Source organism: Leptonotus elevatus, chromosome 9 (assembly GCF_054856555.1).
Source record: "Leptonotus elevatus isolate MCC_2025b chromosome 9, RoL_Lele_1.0, whole genome shotgun sequence".
Classification (NCBI taxonomy): Eukaryota; Metazoa; Chordata; class Actinopteri; order Syngnathiformes; family Syngnathidae; genus Leptonotus; species Leptonotus elevatus.
The window spans coordinates 6,902,309-6,929,907 of NC_141247.1; the positions used below are offsets into that span (position 1 = coordinate 6,902,309).

The 27,599-nt window shown below is 39.3% G+C and overlaps 3 protein-coding genes across 4 annotated transcripts; 2 read left to right on the top strand and 1 right to left on the bottom strand.

Annotated features, from left to right (window-relative positions):
* The first annotated feature begins 1,150 nt into the window (after positions 1 to 1,150).
* On the top strand, positions 1,151 to 9,201 carry p2ry10 (P2Y receptor family member 10). Of its 2 annotated transcripts, none has more exons than XM_086085388.1 (4): positions 1,151 to 2,396; positions 4,797 to 4,980; positions 5,060 to 5,240; positions 8,054 to 9,201. In XM_086085388.1, the coding sequence occupies exons 2-4, from the start codon at positions 4,802 to 4,804 to the stop codon at positions 8,936 to 8,938; spliced, it is 1,245 nt and encodes a 414-aa protein (XP_085941514.1). In that variant the 5' UTR covers positions 1,151 to 2,396; positions 4,797 to 4,801; the 3' UTR covers positions 8,939 to 9,201. The 2 variants fall into 2 exon arrangements, with proteins under 2 accessions (XP_085941514.1, XP_085941515.1); XM_086085389.1 differs by having other exon boundaries at positions 4,932 to 4,980.
* Positions 9,202 to 11,682: 2,481 nt separating this feature from the next.
* Positions 11,683 to 17,344, top strand: gpr174 (G protein-coupled receptor 174). Its single transcript, XM_086085275.1, has 4 exons — positions 11,683 to 11,888; positions 13,432 to 13,508; positions 14,485 to 14,872; positions 16,559 to 17,344. The coding sequence occupies exons 3-4, from the start codon at positions 14,663 to 14,665 to the stop codon at positions 17,342 to 17,344; spliced, it is 996 nt and encodes a 331-aa protein (XP_085941401.1). The 5' UTR covers positions 11,683 to 11,888; positions 13,432 to 13,508; positions 14,485 to 14,662.
* A 461-nt stretch (positions 17,345 to 17,805) lies between these two features.
* On the bottom strand, positions 17,806 to 25,010 carry LOC147168228 (integral membrane protein 2A-like). The gene is made up of 6 exons (XM_086085286.1): positions 24,771 to 25,010; positions 24,278 to 24,415; positions 21,781 to 21,966; positions 21,589 to 21,699; positions 21,239 to 21,383; positions 17,806 to 19,268 (listed from the first exon to the last, which is right to left on the bottom strand). The coding sequence occupies exons 1-6, from the start codon at positions 24,834 to 24,836 to the stop codon at positions 19,174 to 19,176; spliced, it is 741 nt and encodes a 246-aa protein (XP_085941412.1). The 5' UTR covers positions 24,837 to 25,010; the 3' UTR covers positions 17,806 to 19,173.
* Positions 25,011 to 27,599: the final 2,589 nt, after the last annotated feature.

Below are 27,599 nucleotides of genomic sequence, written 5' to 3' on the forward strand. Positions count from 1 at the left end.
TTGCTGCATTTATTATTTTGCTCCCCTGCCTCTTAGTTTGTTAGTTTGGTCAAACCGACTGCGGACAGGCTTCGAACAGCAAGGTTAGATGTTTGAACTCGCATAGCAGTTTGTCCTACTCTGTTTTCAGCAGGCAGCCAGTGTGTTCTAGTCGTAGGTGCGAGAGGCGGTTGGGATCCATTTGAGGACTCTGGCTTGTTTGCTGTGTCACAGGCCAAATGCTTATTATGGCCGAAGCAATGGTTCATTGTTCGCTTGTGAATGAGGTCTCTCTGTCCTAATCTGGCTTTAGACTGTAGAGCTGCCCAAAGTCTCGCAGCAATGTGTACACACTCCAAAGTACGGCTAAACAGTGTTGTCTAAATAATCACCCTAAAGCACATATAATAGGGTACAAAAAAAGTGAACGCATGAGTCAGCAGATCTTGGAGACCGAGGTCGCTATTGTTTAGACACGCAGCATAGGTTGCGGCACCTAAAGGTTATAATGAGGATTATACTACCTTTACTATGATTCATTTCCATTTTGACATTTTTGTGCTCAAAGTGAATTTAAATGGCTAGCTTGCTAACAGATGGGAACCTCCGTGAGGGGGTGAAGTGGTTGTTTTGAAGGTAGAAACAAATACTTTATTGAGTGGAGAACTGTTGGCATAGTAACGGTTGGCAAGCCAACAATAGTGTTTTATTTGAATATATAAAGTCTTACAAAAAGTTACAAGCTCAAACACAGCTTTAACTTTTGTTACAGGCCTAAATAAAGCCTATGTCATACAGTACAGCAGGGATTCCTAACATTTGTGTCACGTCGAGCGTGTCACGAGAAATTATCCAATTCTACTTAATTGGTTTGAAAAAGATTTTTATTTACTACAAATAACTATCTATGCCAGTGACATATAGCTACAGGAAAACAATAATGCTCTCCCGCATGATTGGAGAGGGTACAGTTAACATAAGTACCTGTTGTCATTTATAGAAAAGAATAATAGCTTTGTGTTCAACTAAACAGTCTCACGCTGAATAAATAAATTTGTGAGTAAATTGAGATGGTGTCATTAACATTATTTCAGTATTCATCGATACTTTTTGTGATATTTTTGTTTGGTGATGTCATGAGATTCATTTTAATGTAAAATAGGTGTCATGGCTTAATAAAGGTTGAGAAACTGCAGTATAGGATGTGCACACAAGCTGCACTGTGTTACTTTGAACTCTAGTGTGAGCAGGTTGATAATGATGACACTGCAAAGAGCTACTGTATTTTTGGACAGCTCCAGTGTCTCCGTTTCCTTTTTTATTTTTGGGGTCATAAAGCTACTAAAGACAACTGAATTGTTGGTAGGCTATCCATGGCAATTTTCAAGCGACAGGTTTCACTTACTTTGCTGGTGCAATTATGATTTTGCCAGAGAGATCACTCTGGAACAGCTATAGCACCACCTAGCCACATTTGCTGGCAATTAGCAAGTGCAGTGGGACAGGTTTCTCAAATGCAAAGCCCAACCGAGATATTTGCAAGTGGAGGCCACTACAATTCAACTGAGGACAACAAGTGTGTCAAACAATTCCAAGCAGCTCTTCGGCATGTGGTCGTCATGCTGTCCAATGAGGACCTCTAGAGATTTAATGAGAACAGTACAACGGTTTGGGATCACTCACGCGTACTGTGAGTATTCTGTACCTTTACGGCAATTATGCTGATATTGAATAATAAAACAGTATTAAATAAAATGTTAAATTTTATTATACTTAATAGTCTAAATATGAAAACCCTAGTAAATAGATAGGCCTATAACTGCACGTGTTACATTTATTTCAATGTACTATTTTCCTCTGACATTCACTGATTAAATGCAACTTTATTGTTCAGTAAACGGTTGAATGTGCATTTGCATGAGTGTAAGAGGGCGTGCGCTCACATTTTTTTTCTTCAATGTGAGGTATGTGAGCATATGTTTTGGTGCAAGACATGTAGGCCCTATTTGTGTATTAGTTGTTGACAAAAAAATACTATCAAACATTTATTGAGCGGCAGAATTTGCTGACCTCTAATGTGCTCTGACACTGATCCTGTTTCACAGTTTTGTGCAAGTTCTGAGTGGCGTTGCAATGAGGTAACCACTTCCCCTTCTTGTATCAGGAAAAAAACAAACAAAGCATATTTGAGCCAGAGAGTGGCGAACATTCAAACACAAACTGTATGCCCACGTGACGTGCTTTTACAGCTGCAAGGAGGTTGGCACCTTGAACCCACAGTACTACCGTGTGTCAGTTAACTGTTTACAGGGGAGTGCGAAGCCAAAACAGTCGCATGGAGCACACACTGCTGCTGGTGGTCACACCTTGGTCTGATATGACCTCTTTGTGCCCATAGAGAGAGGACAAACTACAAGGTAATGGCACTGTTGCGGTTTACAGCATTACTGTCTTCAAGTTTGTTTGTTTTTTAGGTCTTGTTCATTGGTCACTCTATACCAATCACAATTGGCATACAGCAAAAACTGTGATTACTTGTTTGAGACACTTCAATCATACTTCAGTTGTTTGTGTCCAGTGTTACCCAGGCATGAAGCAATCTTGACTGGGACACTGTATTAAAGGATAAATGATAAAAATAAGGTCACCATCTCTCATCAATTGTGATCCTCCTTGTTGGGCCTCAAAAGGAAGGGAGGTGTCTCTGCTTGATGGCTGCTGTTTCCTGCATTAACCATTGCTATGCAAACTTGTGATTTAGAAGACTAGGATATTAGTGTTCTTGATATCAAATTCGCAGGTGATGCTTGAAGAAAATATCGGAGCTATACATTCACATTTATTGAAGTATTTATTGATCTCTAATATTTCTTGCACAACAGACCATGAAGTCCCTCATTACAAAAAATACATGTTAGATAAACTGAAGACTCCAATTTGTCCCATGGTTATTTATGTAGCCTACCGATTGCCTGATTTGAGTAATCCAGTTCTTCCTACTTTAAAGAAAATGCATCCATAGTGTGTTTACTGAAGACTCTATATGTAAGAATGTGAATGAGGGAACTTGCGGTTAGGGCAGGCAAGAGGAGGCAGTGTCCCATGTGAAGTGAAAAACACGTAAAAAAATATATATATATTTTTAATTTCCATTTTAAATCTCTGATATGTGTTCTTGTTCATTTATTTTCTTTGTTAAATGTTAAATAATGTCAATGATTTCATTATTAAAATAGCTGAACTTGTGGATTTCCTTTTCAAACACACGGGCTAGAATGTGTGTGGCTCAAGCAATGCCACACACATGTGAGTCGGCACAGGCTATTTAATGGTACATCCTCATACATTAGACATAGTGTTTAGTTTCTCACATATATCGTGCACGCAATGATGTTCAACAGTCTTTCTAATATAATGAATGTGTGCAAGTCACCAACATTTTAGAGATCTTTATATTTTATTATTATTATTATTATTTGCAGTGTTATTTTTTTAGCAATCTAGAAAATTGCAAAGAAGAGTACGTTGAAAGTTGAAACGTTATATTAATATAACCATATTACATATTTGCTCAATACCAACGCATTGTAATCATTACCAGGCAAAATTTTGTGTGCTGCATTTACTGTTCAAACAAGTTGCCAGGTAGGCATGGGCTAAGTTTTTTTTTTTTCAAGCTATGAAACACTACATGTGGTCAAACAGTAGACCTGCCACTTCCCTTTTTTTATCGAAATGAGAGAAATAAGCTCATGCAACGTTTTCTTTAATATTAAAGCCTATATGCTATTGTCTAGCTCAGCCAGTGTGCCGTGGCACATAAGTGTACCATGAGAGATGTTAATTTATCTACGTCAACCACATACATTAAATGGCAGAACAATCATGACTGAATAACCTGTACACCAAGTTTTTGTGAATCATTTTGTAAAGAGATTTTTTTGTGATGTAAATTATACGTCTTGGCTCAATAAAAGTTGGGAAACCCTGGTCTAGTTTGTGCGTGTGTGTGCAGAGTTGGGGAATCCTGGTCCAGAAAGTAAAAAAAACTACCACAGTTTGGCTTTAGCCACAGGTGCTTCTCCCCAACTGTCAAGTAAACGAGTTTATCTCCACCTGTTGAGTAGAAGCACCTGTAGTTAAAGCCAAACTCTTTCAGGGTTTTAATTTTCTGGACCTGGATTCACCAACCCTGCTAATGGGTATAAAACGATGGGGGGGGGGTTGGTCTGTGGGCAACCGAGTGCCATGCTAAGGTAAGCTAAATGTTCTATCCTTTAATGATGTAAGTTGGATTAATGTATCAGTTTCTAAGCATGTCTCAATGCATATAAAACACATTAGTTGACTATCTGTCTTTTGGTTGATGGTACAGTGAGAGCAGGGAGGGGAACTTAGATGCTTTATTAGTATTCAGTTTGTATTTTCTTTTAAATCACTTTATGTCTATCCTTGCATTTAAAACCACACAGACACTTTACATATGTCAGTGGAATTTCTTTTAGCAGAAGTTTTCGTTTTTTGGAGTGGTAATTAGTGCCGAACTAGCCGCCATCTTGAATTTGGAATCCTCGGCAAGATCTTCTATTCAATTGTATTGAGGTAACTGTATTTGGCCCCAATAAATTAATCATAATTTGTCCCCCAAAAAATCTGATTATTCAAATTATGACCGTTTCTGGGAAAACAAAACATTAAAATATACACATACAAGTGACATACTGTATCTCTTTTGCTGAATATGTCTACTAATACCAGGGTAAAAGCTTAGACTCCAGGCAATAACTGTTGGATTGCTTTGTTGTTTTCTATGACAGTGGGAATGACCTTGAATACATCCCAATCAGTGCACGGGTCCCAAGTTAACTCATCATGTGGCCACAACATGACTGAATGGGAGGAGCACATGGACAAGCTGTACACATACTTCTACCTGTTGCTCTTCTTCCCAGGGCTGCTGCTCAACACCATGGCTCTGTGGGTCCTCTGTAGACACATTAGGTACACACACACACACACACACGCACACACTACAAGTTGGACAATACACTTCTCTCATGTTTGTTCTTCTGCATGACAGGAGGAAGACCAAAACGGTGATCTTCATGATAAATCTTGCCTTAGCAGATCTGATTCACATCCTCTCTCTGCCATTAAGGATTTATTATTATTTGACACATACATGGCCATTTGGACACAGTATCTGCTTGCTCTGCTTCTACCTTAAATATCTCAACATGTATGCAGCCATCGGATTCTTGGTAAGCAGCAAATTACACTCCTACACCTATATAGTGCATTAGGTACTGTCCGATGGATTTTCGTTGCTGTTTGTAAACACAACATTCAAAACTGAGCTCGAGGGAGCCGAAGAAAGCAGCCAAACGGGAGCGAGCGTGAAACCAGTCCACCAATTAGCCAAATTTGCATATGCAAACAAGACACAGGAATCAAACTCCTAACACGTCCGTGGTACCAGTCCACCAATCAGGAGCGGGGGATTTAGCACAGCGAAATTTGCATATGCCAATGATAGCAGCTTGCCTCCATGGCTCCATACACGTCCCAAACAGGCCAAAACAAATCCGTCAAACAGTACCTTTAACTTTCTTTGAATGACTGGCTGGATTAAATCACAGAATTCTATTATTGCTATATGGAGTGAGTGTGTTGTATTTCCCAACCTTTTTTTTTTTTAAACCAAGGCAAATATTCTATATTAAAAAATAATCTTACGGCACAGCTCCACAAAAACAGATTCCAACAAAACAGGAATAATGATGGTCTTGTCTCAAAATTTCAAGGTCTGCTTAGTTGAACACAGAGATACCATTCTGTTGTATGAGGGAAACATACGTACACGGCTTAATTGTACTTTCTGCCATCGAGCGGAAGAGTGTTCACTTATTATGCATATCACTAAAAGTTGCTGGCATATAGGTAGATGAACAAAGATACAAATCTGGATAAGTCAACGGGTGGCAGTTATTATGTATTGTAAGTTGGGTTCCTCCCATTGTTATGTAACAGTGTGTCAGAAGTAGAGAACGGCTTGCTCACAGACACATTTTTAGAAAAAGGCGGGTTCCACAATTTCTTGTGAACAAGCACTCAAATATTACATGTACCCTAAAAATAGCTTCTAAAAAGCTTATCTATGCCACGCACGCCTGATTTACTAGTTGTTACCTATTCCGTAGAGCAGGGGTGCTCAAGTTCGGTCCTCGAGAGCCCCTATCCAGCCTGTTTTCCATGTTTCTCTGCTGCAGCACAGCTGAATCTAATGATCAGCTAATCAGCAAGCTTTGCAGAAGCCTGATAACGATCCTGATCATGAACCAGGTGTGTTAGTGGAGAGAAACATGGAAAACAGGCCGGATAGGGGCTCTCGAGGACCAAAAAATACTACATCAATAAGTCAGCTACAAAAGCTGCTTTGATGGTGGCATATTCTTGGGTAACCTCCTCACATTTTCAGTTCACATCCAACGATAAACTGTATTCCAACTCCCCATGATTGCTTCATAGTCTAGTAGTACCCTCTACTGGGGGAAAATTGGTAATGCAGTCAAGCTTTGAGGACTGTGTCTTGCCTTCTTGCATGAGCTGCGGTAAGTTTAATGAGCCAGTGCAACCATCATATGTTACAATGTGTTATCTCTCCTCGCTGCTCAAATTAAAGTATTATCTGCATTGTAATTTGTATTTTATTATTGTATTTATTTATTTATTTAGAAGTACAGAAAACTGGAAATGCCTACCTTGCACTGCTGCACATGTGCTGAGCCTAATGATAAACATATTTCTACTTCTACATTTATCTGTACTTGCTATGATTCACAGTGAGTTGTGAAAATTGTTTTTTAGTGTTACTTTTCAAAACTACACAGGGCTCTGACATAAACAGGGAGGCTGTACCTACCTGCAATCTCGGCACACTGAAAGCACATGTGTGGAACATACTTATAATGTAACTATCGGCCCGATATTTATCGCACCGATATTGGGGTGGGGGGGATGACGCAGCCGAGGCTCCCTCTGCGGTCACCTGGCCCGATGGCCGTGGCACCGCCGCAGGTGGAGGGTAATGACAAACGGGCTTGGGCCTTTTCCTTTTTATCTGTACTTTTACCTTTGTTGCTGGATACTATAATCATGACGACTTAATCAACAATGGAGTACAGTGCAAACTGGCGATTTCCAGTGACTTTCACCACACTTTCAACCTCCCGGACGAGATGGCTCGCCCAGCGGGATCGCCGTGTATTGCTGTTGGCTCTGGCAATTATGTGAAAACAACCATATTTTATAGATTTGCAACAATAGGCATTAAATATGACATTGAAAGGAAAGTACATCTTTTTCGAGAGTCTTTTTCACAATCTCAAGGTACAGGTAAATGTCTATACAATACATTTTCGTTTTTCCTCTTAACCTATATGTATAATACCCCAGGCACTCCAAACACACAACTATTTGTATACAAACAATTAAAAGCATTTTTTGCCCTCTGATAAATCCCCTTAAAAATCAATCGTCAAATGCATTTTTCGAGTTGTCTTTTTAACCCTATAAAATCTTGAACCATGAAATCTATTAGAGAAAATTCAGATTCTTGGTAAATAGAGTATTTATTGGTCCTTTTGAACAGACAAACTTTTTTTTTTAATCAACTTCCACATGACTTTTGATTTGTGTCATATTTCATACATCCAGTCATACTGCTTTAAATTCATACATTTATAACAGTCACAAATATATGAATAAACAGACATATAAAACATATAGGTATTTCCCAAAATCCTAAAAAAAAATTCCCACTATTAATAACTATAGGTGTCTCTCCTTTCTCAATTGGGGCGATCTTGCAAGGTCACTGGAAAAGCCATCAGATGGGTGATACTGCCCTCTACTGGATTATCCGTGCAATGCATGTGTCAGATCATATACGTCAGGGTTTTAATGGGGGAAAAAATATTATACTCATGAAATAGTCAAAATGTCTTGTATTTATTATGATACATTTGGCTTTATAAGATTAATTTGCCTGTTTGTTTGTTTTTTTTAATCTCAGATGTGCATCAGTGTACAGAGATGTGTCTTCCTGCTTGACCCTTTCTCGACTCGAAGGTGGAGGAGCCGCTACGACCTCGTGATCAGTATGTTGGTGTGGTTGCTTGTCGCGCTGGCTTGCTCGCCCTTCATCCTCATGCGTGCCAGCACCTCTGACTCACCTCTCCTATTAAACAAGTCATCCTTTCTGAATGTCACCTTAACCCAGCAGCCCACAACTTACTTAACGCTCAGCGTGACATCTCCGACCTCCAGCGTCAGTGGATTCAGGGAGTCGTCCAAAACGAACACAACTCAAGTCCGCTGTTTTAAAGACTTGCCCATACGTCATGTTCCCCTCCCTCTGGCTGTCACCTTAATGGTGCTCGCTGAGCTGTTTGGTTTCTTGATTCCTCTGGCTTGCATCAGTTCGAGCTCCATCTGCATCAGCCGCTCCCTCTACCAGAAGAAAGACCAGGTTTCGAGCAATTTGACTCTGAGTCCCACCACGCGGAGTCGACTCCCCTCGTCCACCCGCGCAGAAAAGAACCAAGAGAAGCAGCAGGCCAATGGGGAGAAGCGGCGCGCCCTGAGGATGGTGCTGAGTTGCTCCTTGGTCTTCCTGCTGTGTTTTGCCCCGTACCACATCAATTTCCTGCTCTATCTGATGGTGCAGCAGGACTTAGTGTCTGAGTGTGCCACCAGGGTGGCCGTGCGCCAGTTCCACCCCGTGTCCTTGTGTCTGGCCAGCCTGAGCTGCTGCCTTAATCCACTGCTCTACTACTTCCTAACAGCAGAGTTCAGGTTGCACCTGAGTAGGCGTTCCTCTTTCACATCCTCTTTGGTCAGCTCGCAGCATCCTGCAATGCACAGATTGTTGAGCTTTGAGAGTAGCTCTTCCAAATGAGAGAAGTAGTGACCTAGCTAAACTAAAACATCTTGTGAGGGTAAAAGATCAACATCAAGACGAACAAACTGACCCGAACATTCTCCGACCTTAAATCCACCCGGCTGAGAGAATGTTCTATCAGCAAAAGTTTCACAAGACATGGTTGCACATTACAAGCAGATGTTTGAGTCTTATGTCAATCTCTCATTGCCTAAATGGAAATGTATGTTTATAGTAATGACTTTTTTAAATTTGTAAATAAAGCTCTTGCTTAGCTACAATTTCTGGCCAAAACATTTGGTTACGCAATCTAAGCTCTATCACAAACGTACTTTTACAAAGATTAACTTTGGAATCTTTGTGTGTTTGTGTGTGTATTGATATATATATTTAAAAAAAGGGCTAGCAGTGATGGCAAACTGTAGAATGTCTAAAAGAACCCCACGGCCCATGACATATGCTGATAGTAGTGGGGATGGGTAACTCATTCGCTCCCAGTCAATTTTACTGAAGTAATCCCCTTAGCTCCCCGCTGTTTTACTGGATTTTGACAGATTTTGCAAGGCCCACAGAATATTGTTATATTGCTATAAAAACATGGAACCTATCTCTTATACTCTGCTGCCACCTGCTAGCCCTTTTTTTTTGTAATAACTACCATTGCTTTAAGCGACCTATCCAGGTCAAAAGCAGCATCAAACCTTCTCTGTGCTCTAACATAAAAACAAACAAACATATATATATATGTTTTTGGGAGTGAAGGAAAAAGTATTAAAAACTTATTTATACGTTTTGGGATATGATTGAGGTAATCAAAAAAAGCCAACTTGCCTTCCAATGAAGTGCAATCCTAATAGCCGAGGAGTTCCAGCACCAGAAGCAGAACAGCTGACGATAATCATAATCACAGACTTTTTTGACAGCACAAAATAGGAGAGACGAGAACCTGTTGGCTGCTGGTATACCTGCATGGCCAGAGAGCTTCTCTTCCGCGTGATCACCAGAACCTTCAACCAGTAGACACTCCAAACATTCTGTTTGGAATACCAACAACAAGCACAGCACTTGCAAGCAGTCCTAGTCTAAATCTGCCAATGGGGTAGATGCCACGGACTTCCGACTTCCATAAGTCACACACCCACGCCGTTTCCAGCTACTGCTGCGACACACAGGCATCCCAACACTCGCACCTCCACCCCTGCGTCCCCAAACGTGTCTCAGCTCTCTGAAATGCTCCGGAGAACTGAGACAGACACACTACACCCATCGATGGGAACGCGCAATCTCGGGGCACAAGGGCGGAAGCGCAAGAAATGGGACGTGGCCCACAAACAGCACCCGGAAACAGCAACCGGAAACAGCGCAGTTGTGTGACACACGGAAGTCGGAAGTCCCATACAAGCGCCTTAGTGCAGTGGTCCCCAACCACCGGGCCACGGACCAGTACTGCACAGTTGAAAGAATAAAAAACTTACAATACTTAGGGTTAATTGATTAGCCAGGCTTAAAAATAATTTATTTTGAAAAGTGACCGGATTGTCTTTGTTTACGACGGACTCTTGACGCATGTCAAGATGCTAATTGTCTCAGTCAGCTGATGCTAATAGACATGTTATCAAAATGAGTAAAAAACTGACAAATTTAGAAAGTTCCTTTGCAACGGAGAAACGCCCAGTGATGAGACAACACAGGAGCCTATGACCAAGAAGAAAAAGAAAGGTGCATGGACTTACAGCTCCAGGTGATTCCCACGTATGATGGGCTCTGCGGCGAGTGGCTCTTAATTTAGCGTTATGGTGAGTGAGTTACTCATGGACTTTAGATTTGTTCTGTGGTGCCTTGTTATGTTGGCGGCACCAACATATCATGCCCTCCTTAAATCTATCTATCTCTTAAATGGACCAACTTGGCGCATTTAAGGAGGGCGCTGCTAATATAGTTACATCAAAATGTGGCTTCACATTTATTGTTATATCTACAAAATACCCCAGTTTTTGTGTTATTGCACAAACTTTATTGAACAGAGAACAGAAATTTAACAGTAAATACTAATAAAATTGTCTGCGCTGACCAGAAGCAAATCTTGTGTCTGCCTCTTAGAATTTGAATATGAATTATAATAGAAACTAGTACAAAAGATTAGTTTCACACTACACAGACCGCAGAAGTTGTGTTTGCACACCACTGCAAACTGCAAACACAAAGATAAACTTATTTTAAATAATATCACTCTTCGCTCTTGCCCTCCTTTCACAGTCCAGGTTGCTATAATGTTATGGCCATTCATTATGTGTAGATTGTATTAAATTGATCTCAAACGTCCACTTCCTCTTATCAAAGCTGTTGACAGTTGGTAGCAGCTGTGCAAAACCAAAAACGCCTTTATCTGATCTACCCACTTTTGAGCACTCACAGTGTTGCTCAAGTTAAAGGCTGGAACCAATTGAATACGCTCAAGATGCAACACATTGTACAGGAATTTCTGATTTTACCAGAAATGCCCCCCCCCCCCTTCAACTTGAAGCACATCATAGTTTAATGATTTCTATTTAAAAACAAAAATGTGATAGAACTGTAATCAGAAAATATCAAGTCATCTTTAGTTTCCATTTCCCCTGGTTTTATAGACGTCAATAAAAAAATTTTTTTAAGTGCCCTTGAAGAGACAATGTGTTACAAATTCTTATGAAGCACACCCACTTCACGTACAGGAAGCTCCGTGTGGGCCGAAAAGCTTTTGGGGCACATAGACAAGTGAGACAAAGGCAGAGAGAGATAAAGAGGACATTGTTAGACCATAGCAACAGGAAATGGTGATATCTGAACAAAATCAAACTTCAGACCAAAGTATGAACAATCGAAACAAACATGGAAAGTGAATGATAGAATGACGAAAGGATGCAGTTGATGGTTAGACCTTCTGTTTCCTCTTCTCGCAACATGGCGTCAAAATGGAAGACAGAGAGAGGTGAGGGGCTCAAATTGCTAATTATATATATTACTTCTGAAGAGAAAGTGTGAGGTTTGGAGTTAACAACAGCTGTTTGCTTGGTGTGTGGCACAATGCCTCGTGGGAAAAGCATTGTTTCGCAAGTGTGAGGAATGTGAGTTATGTCAAGCGGCGGTGTGTGTGTGCGTAAATAAATGTGCATGTGTATTTTTTCCCCCGCACTCATTTTGTGACCGTAAAAGTAATGTCACAGTCATACATACATATTTCCACTAAACACTGATGCTGTGTTGGTACAGTCCATGCGGAAGGATATAAGTGTTGTGTACACTTAATTTACCCAGAGAAAATTATTGACATTTGACTCAGCATTATGGATGTAATAGTATGTAGATAGACAGATATTAGCATCCAAGCTAATCAAATTTGTCAACGCATTCATTCAGTTTCTCATTTACAGAATGTGGCATCGTCTGTATATATGTATGCACAGCATGTCATTTTGTATGTAAATTTAATAGAAGACAAAAAAATGAAGAGATCTGAACCTCACATTGCCCAGTTGGTTCAATACTCTAAGTGAGTCATCTTTCCACGTGATATCCAAATGTCCACCAAGATGCAATAAGGTAAACAAATTTCACCCTTATGGATATTTAATTAGGCAGCCCCTATTAAGGAATATGTTTTTAAGTGATGGCCATTGAACCCTTTCCGCTTCCTATTTGATGATTATTGACTGTTTTGTTTTTTACCATTAAGGAAAACTGTTTTGAAATTACAGAGAATTATAAAGCTACTATAAAGAAATATAGCATTTTCAGCATGCTCCACTTGTCTGTGGTCTATGTTCTGCTGGGAACCACCAATATTTCCGAAGTGCATCACCGTGGAAGTTTCCACATATTCAAATAGCTCAGGCAGGTGCGGTGACATTTGTGCTGCTGTGAAATACTCCAATTAGAATCAGTAAAGAGCTATACATTTTGTATACAATGATCAAGATTGAAATGAAACATCCACGTAGCCACTGTGAACTCTTTAGGTACATTTAAGTCAATGGAATTATCATCAAGCCAATTCACAAATACAGATAAGACGAAGTCATGACTGAATGTATCGAGCCACTTGGAGGAGGGACTGAAGAGTGTCATCTATACAAAGTGATCTCTTGGGAATAAACTTGGGTGCCTATGGGCAGGTATAGTTTGATTTTATAGATCTTTATCAATCCTATAATTTTTCTGACATGACTCATAAACAATAAGCAGTTTTTTGGTGCCAGGAGTTGCTCATATGACAGTCTGATAGGTCCACCGCACATCTGAATACATTTGCCTAGTCTATAGATTGGCTAATGCTTTTTACTGAGATGTTTGTAACAGGCATGCATGCGCTCATGGACTTTGTTGTAGGTGCAGTGTGAAAGCGTCTGTGGCTTTGCATATGTGTTGAAAATAACCATGCTGTTATCAGATCTGTTTTGCACATAGACTGGGGCGGGTGTGAATGTGCTTGTGTGTTGGCTGCGATCAAGTAAGTTTCGTTTTTTCTTCAACAGGGTGTCTTCAGTGCAACACAAACTCTCATTAGAGGCTGACAGATAGACACACGCAGCGCGCTTTAAAGCTTTCATATGTAAGTAATTGAACACACACATACACTGCAAAAGGGACTGGAGAAAATTTAAGAAAAAAATGTAAAATAAGAAAATTATTACTTCAAATAAGCTAAATTATCCGCCAACAGAAAAAGAAAATTTAACTTAAATTTACCTGTAAGATTTTGAAAAATAATAAAATAATACTAGGCTTATATCAACCACTGCGGTCTTGAAAATAGTATTTTCAGACTAAAAACAAGTAATGTTGACTTGTTTCAAGCTGTAATAAATGGAACTATTTTCTTAAAATTGTTTTTACACGTGGATAACTTAGCCTGAGTGTCAAGCAGGGAGGTAACAAGTCCCATTTTCTTTGTCATGACCTAGCCAGGAATTGAACCCACAACCTTCTAGTCTGAGGGTAGGCACTCTACCACTAGACCACTGAGCTGATAGTGAAAGCAAAAATGAGCTTAGTAAATATAACGAATGAACCATAGTGCATTCGTCTTTTTTCATACTAGTATTTTTTTCCATTTATATTATTACTAGATTATGCAAAATCTTAAAATAAGAAAACTCATGAAACCCCAGGTCAGGGCCTTTGATGTCGGTTAGTTGTCATCTTAAAATGTGGGAAATGCTTGTTTTAATCCTCACAGTACTTAAAACTGTCTTTTAACACTCAATGCCAAGCCTGCTTGATCAAATAAGATAATTAAGTAATAAGTATCTTAAAATAAGCACAATGATCTTGCCTGACAATTTTATTTTAAGTAAAAATAACTTGTCAAATCAAAATAAACAAATTCAGGTTAAATTTAAGAAATTATATCTTACTTAAGATGTTAGTTTTTGCAGTGTAAATACATGACACTGATGTCGATGTTTTGTCTTAACGATGTCGGAGTAATCCGGGTTGACTAGAAATGTGCCTTCTTGATGTGTGGCGCCATCATCACATAGTTAAATCCAATTGAAGGTGATCCACTTTTCTTTTTCTTCCATCAGGACTGACCTGGATTGCATTTGGAACGCGGACATTTTCTCTTTGCTGATATTGAAGTTTTTGTTGCTTTTGATGACTGCCATGGACATGCATACATACCCACCAATGGACTATGGTCAGCATTCCTGATACAAACTCAAAATTTACCCTCGGTGTATCCCTGTTTACGCCACATGATATATGATCATAATAACAATGAATGGGAGTTGCCAAAACGCAGGGGAGCTGCGGATGTATCAGCACAATATGTATGCAGTGGTGTACAGTGTCATCCTTGTCCCGGGCTTTGTGGGGAACATAGTGGCGCTATGGGTGTTCAGGGTTTACATCCGAGAAACCAAGAAGGCGGTGGTGTTCATGATGAATCTGGCCGTGGCTGATCTGATGCAGGTACAGTTACTTTTCTTATTTTTTACCCCTTGAGTAGACCATCTTTTAAGCCATAAAAAGACTGACTTGAATGACAAATTAGCTCCATGTGATTTATTTGGTTGTTGATTCTTTTAAAATAGTTCAATACATTTTGTGGAAACTTGATTTGCGCTGTACGTACACCACAATTGTTGTTTACGTCACAACACATTCAGTGCATAGTGAAGTAGAATAGCAGCAATGCGAAAAGGCTGAGTGTTTGTATATCACATTTTTTGTTGTTTCTTATTTGTTGTTACATTGACAAGATTTGTTAACAAATTGTCAATTTGCCTTTTGACAATAACAATTAAAAACAACGGAAAAAACCCAATGCAAAACGGGTAAAGAAAGGCAGTACGCCTCCGTAGCGTTCCTAAAGGGACGATCGAAACTCTTGAATGCGTCTGGTGAATGATGAGAGCACGACGTGGGGGAGGGTGACTCTCCCGAACGTTGTTTCTTTAGGAATGCTACGAGGCTCCTCGCTTTCTTTATATCAGTTTTGCATTAAGCCGCATTCTACGTCACTTCGCACTGAATGTGTTGCAACGTAAATAACAATGGCAGCGTACGTACAAACAAAGTTTCTACAAAATGTATTAAACTGGAAATGATTTTTGAAAAATGTATCTCATTGTTATTAGTAACATCCAAATAAATCATATAGAGCAAACTTGTCATTACAGTCAGGGTTTCTTTTAATGTCTGTATTAAAGATGTAAAACCAAAAGAAATTTCACTAAGCAAAGACATTAAAATTGCATCTCAGGCCTGATACACGCGTAAGGATTTTTCAAATCTTCAAAGATGTTTTATCTGTGACAAATCCCACACAAATATTTAAAATCAGGCATTTCACAGTTTTGGTCGTAATGTGTGAGGTCTGCTGTGATACTCTCAACACAGAGCACCACATACAAAGATTCTGTTCCGCCACCGGTCTAGAATCATGTCCTGTTTACATGTAGATTTTTGATCGTAAATATTGAACAGGCCTTTATTCAATATTTAAGATTGTTGGCCCTATCACAGATCACTGTAGTGGCCCTTGGAGAATGCCTTCCAAACTCGTTGTTTTGTTTTGTTTTGCGTAGTTTTTATGCCTGAGTGCACATATTGCACAAAAATAGAGTCCATTAAAATAACTGAGTTTTTAATCTCCCCATTTTGCCCTTTCCCGAGCAAGGACATCAAATGTCCGGCTGTCTAGTCTTATATGTAGTGATGTGTACTAACCCATAGGTGGCAGTGTAGCCTAAAGGGACAGGATTGGAAGAGAGTATTACTGAAGCTAGCATAAAAAGGCATGATATAAGTTTGTCCTATCCATTAGTCTTATGTACGTTAGGAGTGGATTTATCCAAAATGGGTCGGTCAGACTATATTACACGTGCTCAATATTTATCACGACCAAAAATCTTCATGTGTGAAGAAAGCTCGGAGCCCCATTGGACTCCATGGACTGTGACATGACCGATAATCAACAAAAAACGTATAAGATTTGAAACAAACTTATGTGTGTACAAGGCCTTGCCATATACACAACAGTGCAAATACCTTTCTAAAATGTAATATATCCAAAATATAATAATGACAAAGAATGATAACACCTTTTGCGTGCTATACGTGACTATTCAAACCTCTCCTACCCCTACTTGTCAGGTTCTTTCCCTGCCTCTGAGGATCTACTACTACCTGAACAACAGATGGCCATTTGGCCATGCTCTCTGTATGATCTGTTTCTATCTAAAGTACGTCAACATGTACGCTTCCATCTACTTCCTGGTGTGTGTGAGCGTGCGCCGCTGCGAACTCATCATGCGACCGCTGAGGTACAACGCCTCCAGGCGAAAAGTGGACATGGTCATATGCGCCCTGGGTTGGCTCTTGGTCTGCCTTACCTGTCTGGCCTTCCCTCTACTGAGAAACGCGGACCCTGATGATGACCTTGTGACCTCGGGGATCAGCACCGCCCCTCCTGAAGCTGACATGGTCTGTTTCTCAGAGCTGCCCATGCAAATGGTCAGTACTTCCGCAGCCTGGGTTATCTTGATCATTGCGGAACTCCTCGGTTTCATCATCCCTTTTACTCTGGTGCTAGCTTGCACCTGCTTAACCGCCGGGAGCCTTCGGATGAAGACAACCGGGGCCATTCATGATCAGGGGGAGAAGCGAAGGGCTTTGAGGATGGTGCTAGGCTGCACCATTGTCTTCTTAGTGTGCTTTGCGCCTTATCACATCACTATGCCGCTGGACTTCTTGGCAAAGGCAAACACGTTGAGCAGCTGCACCCTACGGGAACTGATCTCAATATGCCACCCTGTCACACTGTGCTTGGCTAGCCTAAACTGCAGCCTGGATCCCATCATGTATTACTTCACAACAAAAGAATTCTGGAGGCGACTGAGCAAGCCAGAAATACCAGAGCGCGTGATTTCAAGCAGGTGAATCAAGTGGAGGACTTTGTGTTCATGACTTTTTGTTGATGGACCACTTGCTGAAACCACTAACCACGATTTTTGCACTTTGAAGAGGAAAAGGTTATGTAATTTACATGCAAAATCCAATGTGAATTTTTTTTAAATAAATATACTGTATGTAACGGAGATGTGTGTACTGCTTTTAAATTGCCTGTTGTAATGACAGATCCATTGTAATTTTGAATAAGACTATACTGGCTTCTCTTTTAATATTGTCGCTGCTACGTGAAACACACATGTCCATTTTGTTATTTTAAGGTTTTTGGGAACAAATTTAATGCAGACATCCCAAACACCTAAAAAAAAAAAAAAAGACATACCGGTAAGTGTTTTTCACATAGCAGCGACCATATGCCATATAATATTTGCAATATAATATACATTTTTTAAAAATCTATTATTTACATAATGACGAGCAAACACATGAAATGAATGTTAAATTCATCTTTAATCAGCAAAAAAAGTGAGATCCGTTAAGGGCTGTACATGTGGATCGAATAATTGTGTATTCTGTTAAAAACCATTTACAAGCACACTTCATGTTCGATTGTCTTTCTCGACAGGCATCGTGTAAGGACGCCACTGAAAATAGCTGGAACCTCTGACTCTCACAAACGAGGGCAATTGTAATAAGCATACTTGATCCAACCCAAAACGAATTATATTTTTGGAAAAACTGGCTCAAATCTAACTTGCACTCTAAAAACAGTTGGGTCAAAAGTAACAAAAAAATGGACCGATCCACTTTATAGTTCAATTTAACCCAACTTTCTGGGTTGTTTTGCAGAAGAAAAAAAAAGAAGAAGAAAAGAAAAGTTACTTTTGTTTAACTAATTTGGGTGAGATCTTCTACTTGGGTCAATTTGATCCAACTTTCTGTTTTGTTTTTGCTTTGTTTTGTTCGTTTCCAGCCAACTTTTTTGGGGGGGGTTTTGTTTTTAATAGAAAATGACCCAATTTTTTACCCAAAGGTAAGTCGAACTGACAAAAGTAGATGATCTGGCCCAACTTTCTGGGTTGCTTTATACATTATGACCATTTTTTAACCCATAATTGGTTTATTTTTGACCCAACTGTTTTTAGCGTGTACAATTTCTTTCCACTATTTTACGACAGATAATTCAAATGATCACCTAACCAAAAATATATGCTCTAACATTCACGGCTTCAAACACAAATTAGGTTAAACACAGGTCACACTGTATAGGACGCTACACTGTTCTCAGGTATGTCATCATGAAATATTATTTTACAGCAGGACAGAAGAGACTTCTGGGAAGGGCTTCTGGATTTTTGCTTCTATAGTTTACACTGCAACTGTAACATTTCCAAAGTGATGTGTGCTATCATACTACAACATAACATAACCCACAATAACTATACTGTACATGTCATGAGTATACAAAGCTGCTCTACCACTCTCTGAATGTGTGCAACAGTGGAGCTGGAGGCCAACACAAACAGGTCTGCTGTAATACAGGAGCATAACAAAGAGTTAGAGGAAGTTACAGACGAAAAAGATGAAACTCATGTTTTGCAAATCCTCAGTTACTGTAATTGGACACAAGACTGCAAGTTAATAGTTGAAATCTAAAACCAGTGAATGTTTAAGGGAATGTAGCAGAGGAGACAAAAACACATCACTGAGGGTTAAAGCAGGGAATGCAAACCAAATCTGGAGATGCACTTAAATACAACTAACTTCATCTGAAGCTCGTTTCCTCTGCCACCTACTCCCACCGACTCTCTGCATCCGCCGCTCCGGTTATCGCCTTCACACTTGCGCCCCCGCTCCCTTCAAGCCTTGCAGATCCGAGTCTCGGTTACAAACTTGTTTTCAAAGTGATGGAAGGTGAAGCACTCCTCTGCAGAGCGCTTCTGGATACCTCCGCCTGGCGGACACAAAGAAGTTAATCCCATCTTTTTCCTTGCGTTACAATCACCAATATTAACAACACATTTGTTATCACGTCCCCATTGTCCCATGAAGAATGCATCATTGCATTCACTAATGTTTTCTTATATTTTAGAGCCCTGCTTATACCAACAACAAATATTATCAACAGCATACCAACATGTAAGCAAAATTATGCCAATATCAAACATGGAATGAGGTCAAGCGCCTGATTAAGGTTTGCTTGTTTGTCCCACCACTGGACTTAGCTGTAGGGATAGAAGGTACCGATATTCGGCATTTTGACTAATATCGGTATGGGCCTTTTTAACTCTTTCACTGCCAAACGTTGATCCAAAAAACAACCTGCCAGCCGATTTTGAGCATTTTCACTCATCTTTCAATATAAATGAGTATTGTGTGCTATGACTACATAAACATGGTGGCTACCATAGCAAAGACTGGATTTCATAATAGGTAATTTGAGTGACATCAAGCGAAAATGGAAAAAAATAAGGAGAACACAAGCTTTTTGTAAAAAGATACATTTTTTGCACAACAGTGACTTTGACACTAATATTTTTCTATTTAGTGACGCTCTGAAAATTTGATTTAATGTGACAAACCCTTTGATCATTCACGCCATCCTTGAAAACGTTTTATTTCCTAAGATCCGCCATGTTTTCATATCATTTGATACACGGCAGCCCCTTGAAAAGAGATACAATGCTGCCATCTGCTGGCCATAGTTAGTGGGTGTTTTTGGATTTTCCACCCCACTCACAAACCAGCGCTGCACAAGTAAAAAACATAGTTGATGTCAATTGACATTATTGGCGGTATACAGTGGGCGTGTCCTTAACGTCAATTGACGTTTTGGGCTGTAAAAGAGTTAGAAATTGTGACGCTCAATAAAAAAATCTATTTAAAACTGTTAACCTCACGGAGCTAAATTTTCAGTTAACTTTGTAAGAGATGCTGCTGACCTGGGAAACGCTCTGTATCTTTTGCGATTGTTTGAAATTATAACAAGGATAAGTAAAAATTTTACATTTCAGATATTTTGGAAAACTTTACTTACTGGAAATATTAATAAAGAGCAATTTACTTAAGTTTTCATTTAGGTTTTTAAAGACACGCTGATGACCCTGGGAACTCCCTGAACTTTATGTTAGAATTTTAAAATGTGTATTTTCTAATTAAAGAATTTAAAAAACTCAAACATTTTGAAATCTGAAAAGTTGTTCAATAAATTCAAGTTAAAGCAACATTAAGGAACTTTCCGTTTACGCTGATTATGAAAACGCCACATAGACAAAAGCGGTATTGTTATGTCTGAAGGAAGACCACATTTCCTATGAGGACAAGCGCATTGCGTCGTTTTGTTAGCTCACTCCTGCAAGTGAAATCCGGGCCAATGTTGATTGACTGTCCTTTCATCCGGGGTAGCTTTTGACATATGCGATAAAAAAGTAAGCACAGTTGTAGTTTTTTGTGTGGCAGTGTTCTTTCCATCCTCCTCAAAGTTGCTTAGTGCCAGTAAAAATGAGAAAGACCCCCTCAGGCCATGGCGAAGGCACCATTCAACTAGTTTTAAGTCAATGTTTCATCAGAAGAGTTATGAAAATATTTTATTAAGGTTCCTTAGTGCTACTTTAAGAATTGGAATTTGTATTTTTTTAATGTTCACCCCAGTATTTGTTTCCATTTTACTGAAAATTTTTATCGGCTCCAAATATCGGTTATGGGCCTCCTTTGCTACTTATAATCGGTATTGGCCTTGAAAAAAAACAAAAAAACATCCATCTATCTCTACTTAGCTGCATAATGAGCAACATCAACACTATTACGACTCTTCTACAATCGACAAAGCAGCATGGATAAATGGAAGACTAATGGGAATTAAAAACTAAGTAACCTTATGAAATTAATAGACATCACTGTCGAATGAAATGAGTGCATGCAGACCTGGTAGGCTGGCACGGCGCTCCATTCGGTAGGTTTCCTTCCCAGTGCACAGCCTGCGGATGTAGAAGCCGAGAGGCTTGATGTCATCGATGCGCTCGGTCACCACGAGGTCCTCTTGCACCAAGTAGCTGCGGTACGAGCCAGACTGGATAGGATCACAGGAAATTGGATTAACTGCTCATACATACCACACAATCAAAATTTAGTCAGCGCACTACTTAAAAAAATTTTTTTATACTAATTATTCCACTGAATGGCATGGATCTGGATGTATTTTAGATGTAAATGTATTTTTTGTAATGTGGGGCAGTCCGTTCAGTTGACTGTCATTTGTTCACCATTGAACTCACCATCAGCTGTGAGAAGAGGTCAATGAGGTCTTGAGGAGGCAGCACCACCGATGTGTTTAGTGGAATCACAAAGCAAGTCCTCAGAGTCAAGTCCAGATATGCGGTAAGTTTCTGCTCACACAAAAACACACTCGCATAACAGGAAAAATTTCAAAATGCACTTTCTGCGTACGAGTTGTACAGCTGCTTCACCCTGTTGAAGTCATGGAGGATGTAAGCGGGGTCTCCGGGCCTGAAACGGGGAGGTGGGACGCTGATGACAGCCATGCTGTCGGTAATCTCCACCTCTTCTTCCACCCGTGGGAGATAATACGGCTGTCTCTCTGCATCGCCAACAGTTGACATGTCGCCGAACTGCATGGAGCCGTGATACAGCCTCTGAACGACACAGGCATGGGCATTAAGGGTGGGAATCTTTGAATGTCTCACGTTTTAATTCGATTCCGATTTTTGGGGTTGCGATTAGATTCAGAATCGATTTTCGATTAAGAACTTTTTTTTATTCAAAATGTTTTGATTGACAATGATTTTTGCTTCAATTTATAGATGTTTAAGAAATCGTAATGATCTACTCCAGTCTAAGTTGCTAATGCTAATTAGTGCTCTACTCGCAGCACTTTTATCACTCAAAAGAATGGCTCCACGCTGCAAAAAACAACTTTTATTGTAATAACTTGATTGTGACTTTTTCCTTCTACTCTCTAATGTGGCTACAACTTAACAGTGTATCAGACCGCGTGGAACCACACTGCCCGTAAGTGGCCAAATCGGGTACAACATGAACAGCGCTCCCAAAAAAGGCAGACACAAACAGAGGGAAGACAGTATAAAATAATTTACATAAAATCGATTCTGAATCTTACTAAATGAGAATCGCGATTCTTATGAGAATCTATTTTTGGGCACACCCCTAATGGGCATAAATCCTTATGATGCACAAAACTTCATTAGATTTGTTCAAGCTAACTATAGTTAATACTACATAATGATGTTTACAGAGTGTCATCAACTAGTCGCTAATTAATCAATGTTTTTGCCATTAAAATCATGGACTGCTTGCAGCTGTAGGTAATTATGCTGAAGGAAATTAGTTTGTTGCCTTATTTTACTTTAATTGTTGTCTACTGCATTTGTGAATGTTCAGCTTTGGTGAGTGAGGGAGAACGAGTTAAGGACATAAAAAGCAGGCTCCAGCGGGACTTTCAAAATTATAGTACCGTACTGAAAATCATCAGTGACTGGTCAACGTTGACTCGGACTTTTGTAACAATTGTGCTGACCTAAAAATTCTGAAGTTGTGCAACCCCTAAACCGCGGGGTCTGTAAATATCACAGAGCACAGTACTGTCAAAATGCACAGTAACAGGAATTAGACGCTTACACATACATGTAGAGATGCAATGTTATTTTTAAACTGGGTAGAAGCAAATGCAAATGGTCTGTATCAATGAAATACAGTTAAGTAGGAGTATTAAGGCGATACTATAATAACAAAAAAAGATAGATTAAAACTATCATCTTAAAAGCTCATATAATTTATTTTCAGATGGTTACATATTTTAAAGATTAAGGTGGATTGATATATTTTTCATATTTTTGAGGGCATAGTTTGAAATTAAATCATAATTAAACAAATTCTTTTTTTTAAGGTAAATTTACCCTTGTAAAACGTAAAATTTGGATTTTTGTAATATTACAACTTTAATCTAAAAAATACACTACTTTAGTCTTAAATATATACAACTTAATTCTAGTAAAATTGCAATTTTTAAATTATGTGCCCCAATAATGTGTTCCCTTTGTAATATGCAACCAGGGGGAGCCAAAGCACATTTAATCAGTTCAACTTCATGTATGTTTCCCAACCTTTAATGTATGGAGGACCAAAAGTGCCAACATTAAATAAATGAATACTTCGATCACTCTGTATCAGCAAAAAAAAAAAAAAGACAAATCCATCACGTTAGCTGCCATGTTTCTCACCTCTTCAGGCGGAAACAGTCGATTAGACAAGATTTGAGTGAATCAGCCCCGCCCACTAACTTTGAGGGGCGAGTTTGACAAATAAAATAAATTAATGAAACGCTGCAACACAGGAAAATGAAATAAATAAATACAGAAATAATTATATATATATGTATATATGTAGGTAATTTAATTAATAACACATTTATTTAATTATTGGTTTATTTAATTCCATATTTAATTAATAAATGACACATTTAATTATTTCATGACACATTTATTTAATTATTGGTTTATTTAATTCCATATTTAATTAATACATGACACATTTAATTATTTCGTGACACATTTATTTAATTATTTAATCGTGTATTCATTTATTTAATTTTGGCACTTTTGGTCCTCCATATTAATGAGCCTAGATTGCATTTTATATTAGAAACACTTGACGGCACACCAGACAAAAACGAGCACGTGCGCGCACACAATAAATAAAATTACTGAAATAATAAAGACCTAGTCTTCCAAATATACTTTAGAGCACAGTGGCTCTAATACAGTACACACATTTGATCAGCACGCAGTGATAGATAGATAGATAGATAGATAGATAGATAGATAGATAGATAGATAGATAGATAGATAGATAGATAGATAGATAGATAGATAGATAGATAGATAGATAGATAGATAGATAGATAGATAGATAGATAATCAGACAGACCTTCGGAGTGAAATATCGATAAAGACATGCTCCCCCGACGATGAGTCCACTGAGGATGAATGCGATGCCCAGTAGTGTGACCAAACAACGACCTGTGGAGCCTGTGATGCCCACCGGAGCGGTGCCGAGCTCGGGGTCCTGCACACAACGGAAATGAAGGACGTTACTCGTTGTGCATGAATACATGCCTCTGAAACCATAACCCTACTCTCCCCTTTTTGTTTTTTGTTGTTGTTGCCATTTGTACAGTTCACAAAAAAAAGCTCTTCTTGCAAGCAATGCCACAAGTACAACACAACGAACGGACATATTAATAGGAACATTGCACTCTAATCGTCACAGTATTCGGCGTCATCACGTAAAATGCACGATGTACCGGCTGCAAATTTGTGTTTGCAGCTTGCACAGGGCAGAAATGCAACGGACCGAGTATGTGCAGCGGCCGGTGCAGGCCTGCTAACAGTTATTTTACTACGCAGGCATTGTCGCTCACCTTCACGACAGGCTCCTTGACCAGAGCTTTCTGCGCCAGAGCCGGATTGAAAGCGATCTTCACCATTGTGCCACAAATACGTTGGATTTCAAAAAGAAGAAATAAATAAGAGTTGCGCTGTCTGTGCCGGCCGGTTGGGTTGTAGTGTTAATTTTCAGCAGCTCTGCTCTGTGTCGCACTTTGTAGCCTCAGACTGGGTTTATCCAGCACTTCCGGTGGCTGTGGCTGACTGGGATTAAAAATGGCAGCCGAAACAATTCCCTTTGGTTCCACAACGCACATGTACATGCAAGCACGATGCTGCTAATTTGAACAATATTTGCAATGTTGATAGTTCAACAGCAAAGTGTTTCAAATTGCCACGTCCATTGCGTTGCATTTTTTGTAGTATTTATTGGTTGTGATTGTGTAGCGTTGCATTTGGCGCCATCTTGTGGCTCCCAGTTTAAACGTTTAATCCAATCCACAAAATGACGGTTGTGTTGTGTTAGACTCATATTTTATATTTGGAAAAATGTCACATCTCACCAACGAACAAAAATGTCACAATACGCAGATTAGTTGTGCACCTTCTGCCAACTAGTGGAAGAGCAATAATTTTTTTCTGGTGAAAAAAAAATGACATAATGCAGACTTGGTACAGTAAAATCCCATCTGTAGCAATGAGTCACTATTTGAACGGTTATATATTAAAATTGCACAGGAGGAGTCAATCAAATCAGCAAGATTTACTTTTGCTGTTGTACAATGAATAGTCATGTCTTTGTATTTGGATTGGATACACGCAACATCTCTAAAATGTAAATGTTATATTCTACTAGTTAAATTCAAAGTCACGGATACGGTAGTGGTTAATTTGCCTGACTTTTTGTGCAGGCAGCATATTTAAATTGCCAGTAAGTGATAGTGTAAATGCGTGTTTGAATGGTTGTCTTGTCTCTATTTTTGCCCTAAATTGGTGGATGAAATGTTAAATTCTTAAAATAGCACAGAAAATGTTTTTCTTCATTTATTTGTTCTACTGGCAGACTGCATTCATTTCTAAGTTTTCATAAAATGTATGACAAAAGTATTAACATGCTGACAACAAACTCAATATAGCCTATATATGTGTATATATATATATATATATAATTTATTTATTTATTTATTATTTTTGCCGTGTGTCTTTTTCTCAACTGTGATTGGATTTTTTTTTTATCTGAGCATGCCCTTTCCCTAACATAATAATAATAACAAAAAAAAAAATATATAATAATAATAATGATAATGTTAATAATAATAATAATAATAATAATAATAATAATAATAATAATAATAATAATAATAATAATAATAATAACGGAGGACGTGAGATCGAGTCCGGGCTTCGGCCTTCCTGGGTGGAGTTTGCATGTTCTCCCCGTGCTTGCGTGGGTTTTCTCCGGGTACTCCGGGTGCTCCGGGTGCTCCGGTTTCCTCCCACATTCCAAAGACATGCATGTCAAGTTAATTGTACACTCCAAATTGTCCATAGGTGTAATTGTGAGTGTGGATGGTTGTTTGTCTCTGTGTGCCCTGCGATTAGCTGGCAACCAGTTCAGGGTGTACCCCGCCTACTGCCCGAAGCCAGCTGGGATAGGCTCCAGCACGACCCTTGTGAGGACAAGCGGTTAAGAAAATGGATGGATGGATTCTTATCATTATCAACATCTTTTTTTTAACAATTCCGCACAGCGGGTAGGATTTGCTGTTGCAGCCATTGAAACTAAACAGAAATTACACAGTTACTTATTTTAGAAGGTAAAACTGTAGATACACAGATATTGAAAAACATTCAGGGTGACACCAGCATCCACACCTGCCATTGTTTCCTCTACTATACTCCTAATGATTAAACCTTCTGTTTCCCAGAAGCAGCAATGCACATGACAAAAAAAAGTTAATCTTGCACTGTAATGAATTTAAACAACCCCTTAGCGAGCATAATACTGCCTATTCATCTCTATGAATACGCCACTCTGTAAACTGACCTGGTTAAAGTGCTGTCTCCAAAAGGCTGGCCACTACTTGTCAGTGTGCCTGCTGCCCAAAGAAACATCTTTCACTGCACTGTGTGGAACCGCTGGCGCGAGTCATGGCACTACAGTATGTCTGACACATATCCTCAATCGCCTGGTCTGTGGTGGTCCTCTCTCTGCTTTCACTCTCTTGGCTTAGTTAAGCTCGTTCATATGAAGAAATAAACACTTAATGCTGCACCGGCGCTATAATTCCATGCAAAATTGTGGCATCTCTCCAGTTCTTATAGAAAATGCAACCATAAGAATCTCCCACTCCCACCAACCCACGCACTTCGCCAGACTATGATATTTCCTCCGTTAAACAGACAGATTGGACCGGTAATCACCACTGAAAGGTACATAAACAGAGCAGCTGATTTCTGTACCTAACTCCCTCTCCTCCTAGCCTCCACCACTCACTCCAATAATCCTAAATGGTCCCGAAGGCTTGTTTATGGGCTCGTCTTACGCTGTGTTTGATCTGAGAACTTGCCCACACATACATGCATGGACACACGCACACACATACACACACGCACACACACGTACACACTGCACGACAACTAGCCAACATTTAACAGTAATTGTGTAAGCAGCCTACACATAAAGATAATCTTGTTGATTTTGAGCTAGACTCCCGCCTTCCAACAAACTCAGCAAAAGGCTGATTATCGGATGTCTCTCAAAATTATTATGACCCCTCATCCTGAAAACAGTTGTGGACAATTATTGCAAATGAACAGTTTCAACATTTAAATAAAAATCTAACAGTGTGGCAGACACCAAA